Source organism: Diaphorina citri, unplaced genomic scaffold (assembly GCF_000475195.1).
Source record: "Diaphorina citri unplaced genomic scaffold, Diaci psyllid genome assembly version 1.1 scaffold1045, whole genome shotgun sequence".
Classification (NCBI taxonomy): Eukaryota; Metazoa; Arthropoda; class Insecta; order Hemiptera; family Psyllidae; genus Diaphorina; species Diaphorina citri.
The window spans coordinates 16657-31729 of NW_007378475.1; the positions used below are offsets into that span (position 1 = coordinate 16657).

The 15073-nt window shown below is 40.8% G+C and overlaps 1 protein-coding gene across 1 annotated transcript in view; it reads left to right on the forward strand.

The window, feature by feature from the left end:
• The window catches only part of LOC103513920, an 18274-nt gene extending 3515 nt beyond the window's left edge, over nucleotides 1-14759 (forward strand). The window contains exons 5-19 of the mRNA XM_026827013.1: nucleotides 1371-1422; nucleotides 3232-3392; nucleotides 4417-4584; nucleotides 5258-5516; nucleotides 5873-5959; nucleotides 6504-6647; nucleotides 7030-7125; nucleotides 8835-8921; nucleotides 9233-9376; nucleotides 10079-10174; nucleotides 11504-11627; nucleotides 12938-13055; nucleotides 13274-13413; nucleotides 13958-14151; nucleotides 14414-14759. Coding sequence (XP_026682814.1) covers nucleotides 1371-1422; nucleotides 3232-3392; nucleotides 4417-4584; nucleotides 5258-5516; nucleotides 5873-5959; nucleotides 6504-6647; nucleotides 7030-7125; nucleotides 8835-8921; nucleotides 9233-9376; nucleotides 10079-10174; nucleotides 11504-11627; nucleotides 12938-13055; nucleotides 13274-13413; nucleotides 13958-14151; nucleotides 14414-14707 — 2164 coding nt within the window. The 3' untranslated portion in view covers nucleotides 14708-14759. The remainder of the gene's footprint in view (nucleotides 1-1370; nucleotides 1423-3231; nucleotides 3393-4416; nucleotides 4585-5257; nucleotides 5517-5872; nucleotides 5960-6503; nucleotides 6648-7029; nucleotides 7126-8834; nucleotides 8922-9232; nucleotides 9377-10078; nucleotides 10175-11503; nucleotides 11628-12937; nucleotides 13056-13273; nucleotides 13414-13957; nucleotides 14152-14413) is intronic.
• Nucleotides 14760-15073: the final 314 nt, after the last annotated feature.

The window sequence follows — 15073 nt, forward strand, 5'->3', positions numbered from 1 at the left end:
ACAGGTACCTAATTAAAAAAGAAGACAACAGGATAGGAAAAAGTCTGACGTTCCAATAAGGAACCACTCACTATCAGGTAGACCTGACAGGTACACCTGATCAGGTCCGCCTGTCCGGTCTACCTGATACCTGATGAGCACACACACTATCAGGCACACCTGATCAGGTCTATCCGATAGTGAATGGCTGGCCTTCTCTGATTCGGATAATTTTCGCGCCGAGCGGCTGGAATCGATCCCGCAACCTAACACTTACAAGGCAGAAAAATGGGCCAACATTACTTACAACTGAGCCACATGCTGCATACTTTGGTGGATTTCGCGCTGCTCGCGCTGTTTTGGTTTGGTGTACTTCTTGTAGAAGATCTCCTCAGGATGTTGGGGTAGGCGAAATCCGAAATCTAATTCGTGTAGCAAGTTCCGACCAATCAATGACCAAAACCAAGTGGATGCGTAGTCGTGCGACTAAACCTTATGATACAGACACCTCTCACACTGGAGGTGGTCTAGTGTAGTCAAGCGGTTTGGACTACACTAGTTAGGTCGAGCGACTAACTTCGGTTCGGTCAAATTTTAGACATACCTATTACCTATATATCCACTATCTGCCCAGAAGTCATCATTAATCTCAACTTGGAGTTATAGACCCGGATCTACCTACTTGTAATATAATCAATACTTGGATGGGTGAACTTGCTTCCTGCTTTCCAGCGTGCGTTTCCAGTAAGTCCATCATTCCCATAGGGACAGCTCCTAGCTGAATATTGTATTATTCTTCAAGAAACACTAAGTATATTGGTCTTACCGACATGGGTGGGCAATATGTTCTGGAGCAACATCTTGTTGATGATATGCGTTGTGGCAGCCTCTTCTTGTTCGACAGCCAGTTGTCTTTTCCATCTATTTTTTCGTCAGCTTCTCAATCAGCCTTAACTAGCGTGATTGCTTTGGGCTAACATTTGGTTTTGGCTACACTGGTCGCTAGCGAGCTTATCAGGGCTGCACCCTACTATTGACAGAAAATAATGTCGTATAAAGTGCTTATTATCCGGTGACTTGGGGTCAAATTCACTAATCAAGCCTCAGTTGTGAATTTGGGATTCGAACCCAGGCCATTGTCCAGTATGTGACTTTGGCGAGGGAAAATTAGTTAGAAACTATTTTGATGGACACAGATACCTACAGACAAAGATCATCCCGAGCGGGAATCGACTCCGCGACCTAGGGCTTTATATGGCAGAGCAGACGCCGCAGACGCGCTACCTACAAAGCTAACTAGGTCGGTTTACTAAAGATTAATTAAGTGGTTACAATACATAACATCTATTCCAAAATTTTCATTTTAATTTTTATTTCTTTTACTGTTACAGGTTGCAGCTATTCACTTACGAGCAACTCAATATTCTCCTCACGAGACTAAATGCATAGAACACAGAGTTTCAACCCTGAGAAATGATCTTCTGATTTTTTTGATTGCTAGACCAAAATGAAGGCTACGGACTCACGGAAATAGTTTCCCAACCCCCAACAGGTTTCACAGAGGGTATTAAACAACGGAGGTCCTATCGTCTCGAAATCGAAGAGAGAAGGAGGACAGGATAGGAGAAAGCCGCTCCGGGCAGAATCGAACCCGCGACCCAGAGCTTACAACGAAACTGGCAATCACAATTTGAATAAAAGTATACCATTACCTTGAAGAAATCAAATGCAGATCTCGGGGGCGATGAATCCCTTCTGTTGATAACGAATGGAAAGTTATTTCCCGATACATCACCTGATTGCTAGAGCAATATGACGACTACGGACTCACGGAAATAGTTTCCCAACCTCCAACAGGTTTCACAGAGGGTATTAAACAACAGAGGTCCTATCGTCTCGAAATCGAAGAGAGAAGGAGGACAGGATAGGGGAAAGTCGCTCCGGGCGGAATTGAACCCACGACCCAGAGCTTACAACGAAACTGGCAATCACTATAACATTACCTTGAAGAAATCAAATGCAGATCTCGGGGGCGATGAATCCCTTCTGTTGATAACGAATGGAAAGTTATTTCCCGATACATCACGGCACTGCGCTAAACAAAGACAATAACGCAAAACATTACAATACTATTATACAGACAATTCTGGCAAATGCCTGGAAAAGAAATGGTCATAAAAATGAAAACTGGTAGGTATGTACATAGATAGTAAACAAAATGAAGAAAGACAATAATATAGATCTACAGAAGCTTTCTACTAGTTACCAATGCCCGGGTACTTACAGGGGTTGGGTGGAAGAGAATGCTTTAGGCGTCAAGACCGCCCCTTAGTTGAAATATTTTATACATAAGTATGTAGGTATTATAAGGTTGTAATTTATTTCCATTTTCTTGCTTTGTTTGTTTATTTGTTTGTATCCACCTAGGTAATTTGTTTGTAATTATTCCAATAAAGAATGTTTATAAAAAAAGTAAAATGGTGTCACCTGTTTTCTTGGCTTGATCAGGAAGGTCTTAATGTTTAGTTTATCCAGGAGGGGGCTCTTGTTGCCACAGTTTGGCTCCCAATCGTAGTCATTGCCCAGTAGTTTCAACGTTTGCTGAGTCACATGTACCATTCTGAAACATCCAAAATGTATCAGTTTTAATTTTAATTAGGGGTTCAGTGTGTAGTGACGGGGGCTGAGGGGCTTTTCCCTCCATTCGGCAATAAGCTACCCGTCTTCCAGGGCCGTATCCAGGATTTGGGTGGGGTCGTAGTCTGTCGTACACTGAAGAGTAGTCCTCTGAAAAGAGTACCTAATTTTTTTATAACTCACTCTACGCAGGGATTTCACTGACTAGGGGTTTAATTAATCAGGGGTTTCACTATCCACAGAGGTTTCACTAACCAGAGGTTTCACTAACCAGGGGTTTCACTATCCAGGGGTTTCAGTATCCAGAGGGTTTCTCTGTCCAGAGGGTTTCACTTACCCAGGTCGTCCCGTCTGCTCCATATGATTGGCAATGACCACATCCTGAGACCAAATGTCGTACTGCCACTTACACACACCTAGGATGCCACTGAATATTTTGCCCGAATGAAGGTAGGTAAACCGACCTAGTTAGCTTTGTAGGTAGCGCGTCTGCGGCGTCTGCTCTGCCATACAAAGCCCTAGGTCGCGGAGTCGATTCCCGCTCGGGATGATCTTTGTCTGTAGGTATCTGGGTCCATCAAAATAGTTTCTAACAAATTTTCTCTCTATTTACAGATTCGCACGCCCTCTCCGTACAACTCTGGAGGCACAACCCCCGTACTGCGGAGGAGAACAATGTTCATGGACAACAATCTGGTCCTCTATCAGGAAATGTTGAGAACCGCTGACAAAGCCATGCAAACCGCCATCGAACAGATGCCCATTGGAAATTACAAGTAAGATCTACAAACAACCAATATAAATATAAACAACCAATAATTATATCCTAAGCCCAGTACATCCTTTACGACATGGAATAGAAGGTGGAACTGACAGGCGGACCTGTTTAGCCGTACCTGTCAGATCTACCTGGTAGTGAGTGGCCAGCCTCAGATCAGTTTGACTGTTTAAGTTACATTATTTACTCTTGTCTTGTGTGAGTTGTGTATTAACTGCACAAGATGTGCAGTCAAAGCTATGAGATGGACTATCGTATTATGAGTGGTCGACCTTACCCTTGTACGTATTGACTTATTGATAGATTTACCTGATAGTGAGTGGCCAGCCTCAGATCAGTTTGACTGTTTAAGTTACATTATTTACTCTTGTCTTGTGTGAGTTGTGCATTAACTGCACAAGATGTGCAGTCAAAGCTATGAGATGGACTATTGTATTATGAGTGGTCGACCTTACCCTTGTACGTATTGACTTATTGATAGATCGATAGATACCTAGATACTGTCTTGAATTTGATCTTGAATTAGTTTTAGCCTTAGAAGGTCTAAGACTAAGAACTTGGAACGTCAAACCTTATAGGTCTTGACTTCTGTACGTGCTTGCATCTTGCTTTGATGTCTTTTAACTGGTTAGTTGTTAACGCACCAAATTTATACATTGCATATCTCAAACATACCTACAAAAGGCTAGACATATCTCAAAATGCTAGTTGCTAGATAAAACTTATAAAAGGCAAGGAACTTTGAGGTCTAGCGTTGATCCAACACCTAAATGAGGAGTAATCAGTCTTTGTCCTCTTCTTCGTCTTCTTCTTTCGCTTTGCCATTTTCCTACTTTCATTTGGGGTCAACATTTCCCTCCTTAAACCTTCCCCTCCACAATCCTCTATCCACTGTCTCCTCTTCTCTCCCCCCCTCTCTCTCTCCTCTCCTCTCTTCTCTCTCTTCTCTCTCTCTCTCTCTCTCTCTCTCTCTCTCCTTGTTGACCTTGTTGTCTATTTATTCTCATTTCTTTCGATTTCAGAACATGGGCAGATGTGAAAGACGTGAATCCAATATGCCTCACGTTTGAGCATTGGAGATGGGAGTATCTATTCCTGCAGCTTCCAGATCCCCTGTTCAAGTTCTATGTGGCAGGAGGCCTAGCCGTTCTTATCTGTATGTTCCTCATTCAGAGGTTTACCTTGTCGCAGTAAGTGAGACATGTTTCCTTGGGTTATTGAGGTGTGACCAAACATATTCGACCGGCCGTCGACAGACGAGGTGAATCTATACTGCCGAGACAGTATGGACGGGTCAGTCGACCTTTAGTGTAGAACTTTAGACAAAGTTGACCCAGGGGTAAAGTTCTCAACTATCCTATAGGAATGCAGGAAAAAATTAGGTCGATTCATAGAGTCAACGACGCGACGTTGCACTCGAATTTCAGTTGCAATTATCTGAGGGGGTTACTATGTGCTCTTGTGTTGACCAGAGCTGCAGTTTGAGATACTTCGTCAACTTAACGAATAAACCAATCAGGTTACTAAACTTAGAATGCTAGAATCTATTTGGATCAAGTTTGATCCCCAAAGTGCAGCCCGGGAACTAGACGCCACATTGTTGCACTCATAAGGGACATACAACGGGATGAGAATGGGCATGTTACGACACAGACCACATGCTTCATATGTAGCAGTTGTTTCGTTGCTACGGAATAGAAACGGCGGCGAAACACTTTTTTAATACAGCTAGCCGAAAATGGAGGAATAACTGAATCCTCGTTAATTTTATTCCCCCCAGGTTGGACTCAACATTTCTCCTGTTAATACAGCTAGCCGAAAATGGAGGAATAACTGAATCCTCGTTAATTTTATTCCCCCCAGGTTGGACTCAACATTTCTCCTGTGCTACGGATTTACAGCTATCCTGTTCCTGATAGCTTTACCGTTCACCTGGACTCACTTCATCTGGAATATGATCCAGGATCCGCACCAGGAAATGGACGTCATCCCTGAACCCAAGCAGCCCTTCCTCAAAGTTCTGTACAGGACGTCTATCCTGGTAGTCTGGTCTAATTGTACCCGTACACTCCTTTACATTGTGTTCACTATACTGCTGGCATTGTGCTCGCTTATTGTCCTGGTAAGTTCCCTTCAGAGAGCAGAGAGTGCTATATGGCTACGATTTGGTACATTTTTTTTCTCTCTCGTAATTTCCGATTGGTAGAGACTTTGAGAGCCAGCCACACATGCTCAGTTTTGAATGACAGGCATCAGGCATAACACCGTCATGCGACACTGAACGTGTGTGGCGGTCCTAAAAAGGATAAAAATGGCTCTTAAGGTGTGTCCACACATAGTTGACGGCCATCTTCACCATCATATCGATTGACGGCCATCGACTAGGTATATGTGGACGCCCCTTTAGCTTCACCAAATGGTACTCCTAATTTTCGAGACCCAAAATTCAGTACTAAAGTTCCTCTGTTTATTTTCCAGATAGAATGGAGTCGTATCGATGCTATCCCCATGGGACTACCAGAGGCTTATCTTGATAAGGATTCTCTATACTGTCTGACGCCTTGGGTAAGATAAAAGATAATCATTATCTTGATACCTCATACAATAAGCCCACTCCGAGGGTTAGGTGAAGGGGAAAAAACGGATGGGTTAAGTATTTGCGAATCTTGATACGTAAAAGGTTTCTTTAACACTAACTGAAGTTAAGACGGCTGATAAAAAAAGGCGATAGCTCGTTGAATCACTAAAGTTGCGCGTGGTTGATATCCGGATGGGTGACCACTGACCATCTGGACAAACACGTAACCCTAGCGTTTTCCAACCCCACTCAGGGGTCCGGCTTGGTGAGTTTGATGAGAGGAGGCGGGAATTGAATGCATTAGACATATTTTTATTTTTTTACTTACTCCATTTGTCAAAACGGAACCTAAGGCCAGCCACTATCAGATAGACATGACAGGTACACCTGATGAGGTCATCCTATCATGTCTATCTGATACCTGATGAGTACACAAACTATCAGGTAAACTTGATAGGCGGACCTGATCAGGTCTACCTGATGGTGAGTGGCTGGCTTAACCGTCTAACCTGAACCTCATTCTGTTTCCAGCACATCACAGAAACATGCAGCTTATCCGTGCTCATGTGTTTTCTGTTTCTTCGAGTTCATTTTCAACTCAAACTCCTGGTCAGCTGTTTCATTGTGGCCGCTCATATGGCTTGTGTTCTCCTAGTGCAACCCAGGCTGTTTCAGGTAATAGAATAGACTAGTGGAATTTGACCTTATTTTACTCATTTATCCTCTTGAGATAGGATTGAAAAGTCCCTTTACGTCCGCAGTCTAACCAAGCCCTTCCAGGTATTAATTACATTTTAACATTTTCAGTGTTAGGTAGCCCCCCACTTTTTCTTCAGAAAATTCATGAGAACTTCTCATAGAAAACCAATGGGAAAATGAAAGAAGTCATTTTCCACAGCTCCATTTGCCTATGCCACACGCCACAAGGCCAAAATGTGTGAGCTCCATTTTTGTTAGCAAACATGATCACTAAATTAGTTGTTATTATTTTGTTATTGGTAGCTATACCAATGCTATTAACTAACCACTGACCACAAACTTTGTTTTTAATTTCAAGGAGGGAGACACGTGGAATCCCGGATTGGAGCCTCAATTCACTCACATCCTCAGTGTTCTATTTCTTACGTTCACTCTGCATCTCATGGACCGCCAGGTAAATAGACCAAGTATAGTTGTATAGTCCCTAAGTACTCATATGTAGGTTACAATACATACTAAATTTTCTCATTTCTTGAATTAGCAGAGTTAGCACAGGAGTACAGTATCATTAGTGTATGGCACATTGCATATCTAGTGAGATATGCAATGATACGGCGATATGATATATACGGCGGTCATACAAAAATTGATGTACTCTGGTCAAAGAAACTGATACAGTCTGTTACCTATACATACTAACATACATAGTTATACCTTTACCATACCTTAAAATCAACAAAAAGGTATGTGTTTCGTCTTCAGGTACATATAACGTTCTTATTTTAACATAGATTCCTAGTTTTTCCCTAATTTTTAGGCTTTTTAGGTTTTCCTTTAGAGGAAAATATTTTCCTCTTCAGTACAAAATCAGTCTTGCACGCTTTCCCTTTGGAGCCTTTAGACCACATGAACTTTTTCGGCTTCAATTTCGCCTCGAACTTTTTATCGGCTTTGAAAAATTGTCCTTTTCCTTTGGCCTGATCCCCATCTCCATCACAGTGATTCTTGTTTTCTTGATCCTTATTCGGATCTTTAGTTTCCTTCAGGAGAGGAGAATATTTGCTACTGAAATATTTCCTGTGTAAATCATTCACTAGGCGATTCTTCATAGTGTCGAAATATGTGGGAATATTTGTTCCAAGTGCTGAATAGGAGGTTTGACTATTGAATTGTCTTGTGAATATGTTACTTGTTAAATTTGGTGCTGTCAATGTAGGAAACCAATCTCCTTGGATAAACATGTTCTTGTTCGTTAAACTTTGGGCGTATTTCGGCCTGTCGACCTTTTGGACACTTGAACTTTGACAATCATGACATATTGTGGATAAATCACCATGGTCTCCGTGAGTTACTGAGTTTTGAATTGTTCGCCATCCACAGAGAGAATGCTGCCCTGAACATAACCGTAGCAATCTTGTCCACATGCTCACAAGTTTGGAACAAATAATGGTGTTTTGTGCGAATAATTTGTCTTTTTTATCAAAGGTGATTGAAAAAGTACCTATTTACCCTTGAAATTCAGTGTTTACAAAAGTATATTATTATAGGTAGATAGCCAATTTTGCATGTGATTGTTAATTCAAACCTACGTACCTACTTACTGTAACCTAAAGACAAGAATGACATATTTTTAGGCTATTGCTATGCAATTTAACACAGCAGCCCAAATCTGTGTCCTTCGATTTTCAACGAAAAATGTGGACACAGCTTAACAGAACTTTTTTACTCTGCCCTACTTGTCATTGTCAATGGTAGCAGATTAATCTTAGAAGCTCATAACTCAAGCTGATCAGTATAACTATTTATTAACTGGTATGACTGTTATTTTCAGGCAGAATACGGCTACGATTTGGTACATTATTTTTTCTCTTAATTTCCGATTGGTAGAGACTTTGAGAGCCAGCCACACTCGCTCAGTTTTGAATGACAGGCATCAGGCATAAGACTGTCATGCAACACTGAACGTGTGTGGCGGTCCTAAAAAGGATAAAAATGGCTCTTAAGATGTGTCCACACACAGTTGACGGCCATTTTCACCATCACATCGATTGACGGCCATCGATTAAGTACCTATATGTGGACGCCCCTTTAGCTTCACCAAAGGGTACTCCTAATTTTCGAGACCCAAAACTCAGTACTAAAGTTCTTCTTTTTATTTTCCAGATAGAATGGAGTCGTATCGATGCTATCCCCATGGGATTACCAGAGGCTTATCTTGATAAGGATTCCCTATACTGTCTGACGCCTTGGGTAAGATAAAATATAATCATCTTAATACCTTAGGCCAGCCACTCACTATCAGGTAGACCTGACGCGGGTACACTTGATCAGCTCTACCTGTGTGTGTGGTCATCAGGTATCAGGTAGACCTGACAGGCGGATCTGATCAGGTGTACCTGTCAAGTCTGCCTGATAGTGAGTGGCTGGCTAAAGGTTTTTTTAACACTAACTTAGTCCAGACGGCCTAAATAAGACTTTCTTTCTTTCCGGCATGCTCTGTCAAAAGGGAACCTAACCGCCTAACCTCTAAAAGTCTAAACTGAACCTCATTCTGTTTCCAGCACATCACAGAAACATGCAGCTTATCCGTGCTCATGTGTTTTCTGTTTCTTCGAGTTCATTTTCAACTCAAACTCCTGGTCAGCTGTTTCATTGTGGCCGCTCATATGGCTTGTGTTCTCCTAGTGCAACCCAGGCTGTTTCAGGTAATAGAATAGACTAGTGGAATTGTGTGCTCCTAGTGCAACCCAGGCTGTTTCAGGTAATGGCATAGAATAGAATAAAATATACCCTGTTTATACTGCCAGAATGAGACTGAAAAGTCCCTTTACTCCAATACTTCCGCAGTCTAAACATGAGGGTGCTGTAAAACAAAACATCTATAATTTTGTAAAAAAAAAAAAAAAAAAAAAAAAAAAGGGTTTTGGGGGCCCCCGACAAGCCGCAAAAATTGGAAAAAAAAAAAAAAAAAAAAAAAAAAAAGGTTTTTGGTAGCTCGCAGACAGTCGCACAAGTTGAGAAAAACTCTTATGGGAACCAAAAATTATGTCGGTCCGTGGTGTCGTAAAGGACTAAAAGTAGCTCGCCAAGGCTCCTATGTAGTCATCTGAGTAGCTCGCGACCCATAAAAGGTTGACTACCTCTGGTATAGGATATAACAATATACGTAGAATATACCTCGTTTATCCTGCTGAGATAATACTGAAAAGTCCCTTTACCCCCGCAGTTTCAACAATGTCTCGAAAGATATTTCTTGATGGAGGACTCGGTAACTTTGTGAAGTTAAGTGAAATGTTGAATATTGAAATGAAAATAATAATTCGGTTTTATTTCAATATCTAAAGATATTAAATTTGTTATTGATAATTGGTAGGCAGTTATAGCTAATCATTTGTTTTAATTTTCAGGAGGGAGACACATGGAATCCCGGATTGGAGCCTCAATTCACTCACATCCTCAGTGTTCTATTTCTTACGTTCACTCTGCATCTCATGGACCGCCAGGTAAATAGACCAAGTATAGTCCCTATGTACTCTTATGTCAGGCTAAATTTTCTCATTTCTTGAGTTAGCAGTGTTAGCACAGGAGTGCAGTATCATTAGTGTATGGCACATTGCATATCTAGTGAGATATACGGCGGTCATACAAATACCCTGGTTAAAGAAACTGATACAATCTGATACCTACATGCTTCTATCTACCTACTAACATACATAGATATACCTTTACCATACCTTAAAATCAACAAAAAGCTATGTGTTTCGTCTTTAGGTACATAACGTTCTTATTTTAACATAGATTCCTAGTTTTTCCCTAATTTTTAGGCTTTTTAGGTTTTCCTTTAGAGGAAAATATTTTCCTCTTCAGTACAAAATCAGTCTTGCACGCTTTCCCTTTGGAGCCTTTAGACCACATGAACTTTTTCGGCTTCAATTTCGCCTCGAACTTTTTATCGGCTTTGAAAAATTGTCCTTTTCCTTTGGCCTGATCCCCATCTCCATCACAGTGATTCTTGTTTTCTTGATCCTTATTCGGATCTTTAGTTTCCTTCAGGAGAGGAGAATATTTGCTACTGAAATATTTCCTGTGTAAATCATTCACTAGGTGATTCTTCATAGTGTCGAAATATGTGGGAATATTTGTTCCAAGTGCTAAATAGGAGGTTTGAGTATTGAATTGTCTTGTGAATTTACTTGTTAAATTTGGCGCTGTCAGTGTAGGAAACCAATCTCCTTGGATAAACATGTTCTTGTTCGTTAAACTTTGGGCGTATTTAGGCCTATCGACCTTTTGGACACTTGAACTTTGACAATCAAGACATATCGTGGATAGATCACCATGGTCTCCATGAGCTACGGAGTTTTGGATCGCTCGCCATCCAAAGAGAGAATTCTGCCCTGAGCACAACCGGAGCAATCTTGTCCACATGCTCACAAGTTTGGAACAAAATAATGGTGTTTTGTGCGAATAATTTGTCTTTTTTATCAAAGGTGATTGAAAAAGTACCTATTTACCCTTGAAATTCAGTGTTTACAAAAGTATATTATTATAGGTAGCCAATTTTGCATGTGATTGTTAATTCAAACCTACGTACCTACTTACTGTAACCTAAAGACAAGAATGACATATTTTTAGGCTATTGCTATGTAATTTAACACAGCAGCCCAAATCTGTGTCCTTCGATTTTCGACGAAAAATGTGGACACAGCTTAACAGAACTTTTATACCCTGCCCTACTTGTCATTGTCAATGTTAGCAGATTAATCTTAGAAGCTCATAACTCAAGCTGATCAGTATAACTATTTATTAACTGGTATGACTGTTATTTTCAGGCAGAATACATGAACCGATTGGACTATAGATGGAAAAGACAACTGGCTGTCGAACAAGAAGAGGCTGCCACAACGCATATCATCAACAAGATGTTGCTCCAGAACATATTGCCTACCCATGTTGGTAAGACCAATATACTTAGTGTTTCTTGAAGAATAATACAATATTCAGCTAGGAGCTGTCCCTTTGGGAATGATGGACTTACTGGAAATGCACGCTGGAAAGCAGGAAGCAAGTTCACCCATCCAAGTATTAAGGAGCGCGGTAGCGCTCCGCCCCGCCAAGTCAAGAAAGTTTGACCGCTTGATTATATTACAAGTAGGTAGATCCGGGTCTATAACTCCATGTTGAGATTAATGATGACTTCTGGGCAGATAGTGGATATAGGTAATAGGTAGGTATGTCTAAAATTTGACCGAACCGAAGTTAGCTTGGAGTTATAGGCCCGAGAGTCAAAGCCTCTTGCACTTTGGAAGCGAAGTCGCTCGACCTAAAAGTCTTTAGCCAATACCTGAGAGCAGCCTAAGACGCGTTTCGTTCTTATTTGAACTCATCAGTTAGACATAGCTCTCAGGTGCTGGCCAAGAATTTGGAAGTGTTATTTATACTTCAGAGATGGAAATTGTGGAGAAACGAGAACCTGCGTTTTCTATGTAAGATTATATTTGTGTTGAGTGTTGTTGTGAGCGCCACAGTACTCCCCCCCAAGTGACAGCGTTAGTCACTAATTAAGCAGCGTGCAGCGAGGCAGGGCGGGAAGGGAGTGTGTTGTGTGGCGGGATCTCGTCTGGACTTGGAGTGCCGAGTCCTGTGCAAGTGCTCTGAACCCGCGAGCAGAGGTGTATTAACGTGCTGGGTTGCGCAGAGCGCGCAGCCAGGACGCGGTCAAGTCCAGATGAGGGCTCTCACCAATTTAGCCAACACCTAAGAGCAGCCTAAGACGCGTTTCGTTCTTATTGGAACTCATCAGTTAGACATAGCTCTCAGATGCTGGCCAAGAATTTGGAAGTGATATTTATACTTCAGAGATGGAAATTGTGGAGAAACGAGAACCTGCGTTTTCTATGTAAGATTATATTTTGTGTTGAGTGTTGTTGTGAGCGCCACAGGTTCAACCTTAGGAAAATAATTGAGAAGCTGGGTGCAAAAAGGGCAATAAATGAAAATCATCAAACTGAGATATTTAACTTTAAATTTTTTCAATTTTTCATCTAAATCCTTGAAAAGTATGTTTACAAAAAATGCTGTAACTCATTGAAAAAAAGTTATCACTGCAGTTCAAACGCTGGAAGATAGAGTGCACCACGTTCTATTCAAAAAACCGTTTTACGCCAAAAGGGCAAAAAATCCATATTTCCCTTTTTGCACCCAACCCAGCTCCTCAATTGTGTTTCTTAAACTTTTCTTACATTATTTTATCTGTTTTAAATTAGTTTCCAAACCAGCTCCATTCTGGCAAGGCACTGCAGTGGTTGATGGACAACTCAAAGAAATCAAACTGTCAGATTACTATGGCAAATATTTGGTGTTCTTCTTCTATCCCTTGGATTTGTAAGTATTTATCTAGGCTAGGCTAGTCCAGAGTAGATCTTGAAAGTAAGCCTTAGGATTCAGTTGTGTAAATGACGTCTAGGAAATTGGGAGTTTGTGTAAATGCCTTTTTTTTAGAGCAGTTAGATCTATTTACAGTATTTACTTACCCCTCCAAAATTTGCTCTTTGGCTCTTTCTCCTTTGAAAATTACTATTTCTTAATTTCATTTTTTTCAGCACATTTGTATGTCCAACTGAGATCTTGGCATTTAATGACAGACTGGAAGAGTTCCACCAAATCAACACAGAAGTGGTTGCGGCATCTGTGGATTCTCACTTTACCCATCTTGCTTGGGTCAACACACCAAGGAAAGAAGGTAAGATTTTTTACCACATCCAACCCCTTAGCACTGATCCCACATTGAGCTATAGGGGTTCAACTGGTCAACTGACCTACATAATTATGTACTTGTGGGGGCCACAGTCTAATTGACAAAGAAGTCAAATAATTTCAAGATTGATACTTAGAAGGTTTAAAAAAGGTTTTTAAGGTTGAATCTCACGGTTTAACTCTGGGAACTAAGTTTTTATCCTCCATTTGCTGACAAGTTACCTACCTACTCACATGAATCTCAACCAGCTTGAGTGGAGCTGAGAAAAGCCAGCAGTATGTGTATGTCACCCATCCAAATATCAACCATATGGAACGTTGCTTAACTTCAGTGATTGGAAACCAATGCATTGGCCATTTGGCTGTTGATTTCTTCTTCCTAACCTTTTCCCAATTAAATGGTGTTTCTTGTCAGTCTCTTCCAGGCAGCCCTATTGTGTACCTCATGTCCTGATAAATTTTATTTCTCTCTCTCTATCAAAAAAAGGATTTCTCTCCTCAGGTCCTTAACCCATTCCGTCTTGTTTCAGGTGGTCTGGGCAAACTAAAGATCCCACTCCTGTCAGACCTAACACACAAGATATCCCTGGACTATGGCGTCTACCTGAGTGACCAGGGCCACACGTTACGCGGTCTATTCATCATCGATCGTAATGGTGTACTACGTCAGATCACGATGAACGACTTACCGGTGGGAAGATCGGTGGATGAAACGTTACGATTGGTGCAAGCGTTCCAGTATACGGATGATTATTATTATTATTATTATTATTATTATTATTATTATTATTATTATTATTATTATTATTATTATTATTATTATTTTTCCTAACCTTGCTGACTGTATAACTGTTAGTCTAGCTGCTAATGATTTTAGAGAAGGGGTTTTTACTTTCCATTCGGCTACAAGCTATCCGCCTCCTCACATTAACCTTATCCAGTCAGAGTAGGATTGGGGAAAGGCAACAACACGCGAATGACCAAATTTTCAGTGGTATGGTCACCCATCAGGATATAAACCAAGCGCAACTTTGCTTAACTTCAGTGATCCATTGAGAACTGGTGCAATCAACGGGCTCTCATTACTGGTCATTGGTTTATTTCAGGTGACCGAGAAGACGTGCGATATTCTTGAAGATCATGGTGTTACGTGTGAGCTGAGAGGTAGAACTTTCATCAAAGGCAAAGGTCTCATCACGACCTATTTCATCCGACAGCAAGAGATTGAGAAGTTTCAAAAGATCAATATTGACAGCAAGTCCTACATGAAGATCCATTAGATTTATCACTTTTTAGATATGAATCCCAAGAACCATGAGGATCTTTGGACTTATTTCTATGGGTCCGGATTTACCAATAAGAATCCATTAGGATAATATGTTAAGTAAGGTTAAATGTATAGCTAAATATTATGAGTAGATATTTAGGTATTTATTTTGTTATTATTTTTCTGTTATTTATTTGTTACCTTATTCCCCTTTTCCTGAAGAATCTGAAGATCTTTACGACATCGACATGTAGAAAGTGTAGAAGTATATGTAGGTACAGCAGATTATTGTTCGGGACAATACTTTTCGGAGCTTACGTCCGACTATATGGAGCTTAGTTGCTTAGTTGATAGTTAATAAGACACGTGTAAATGTAAA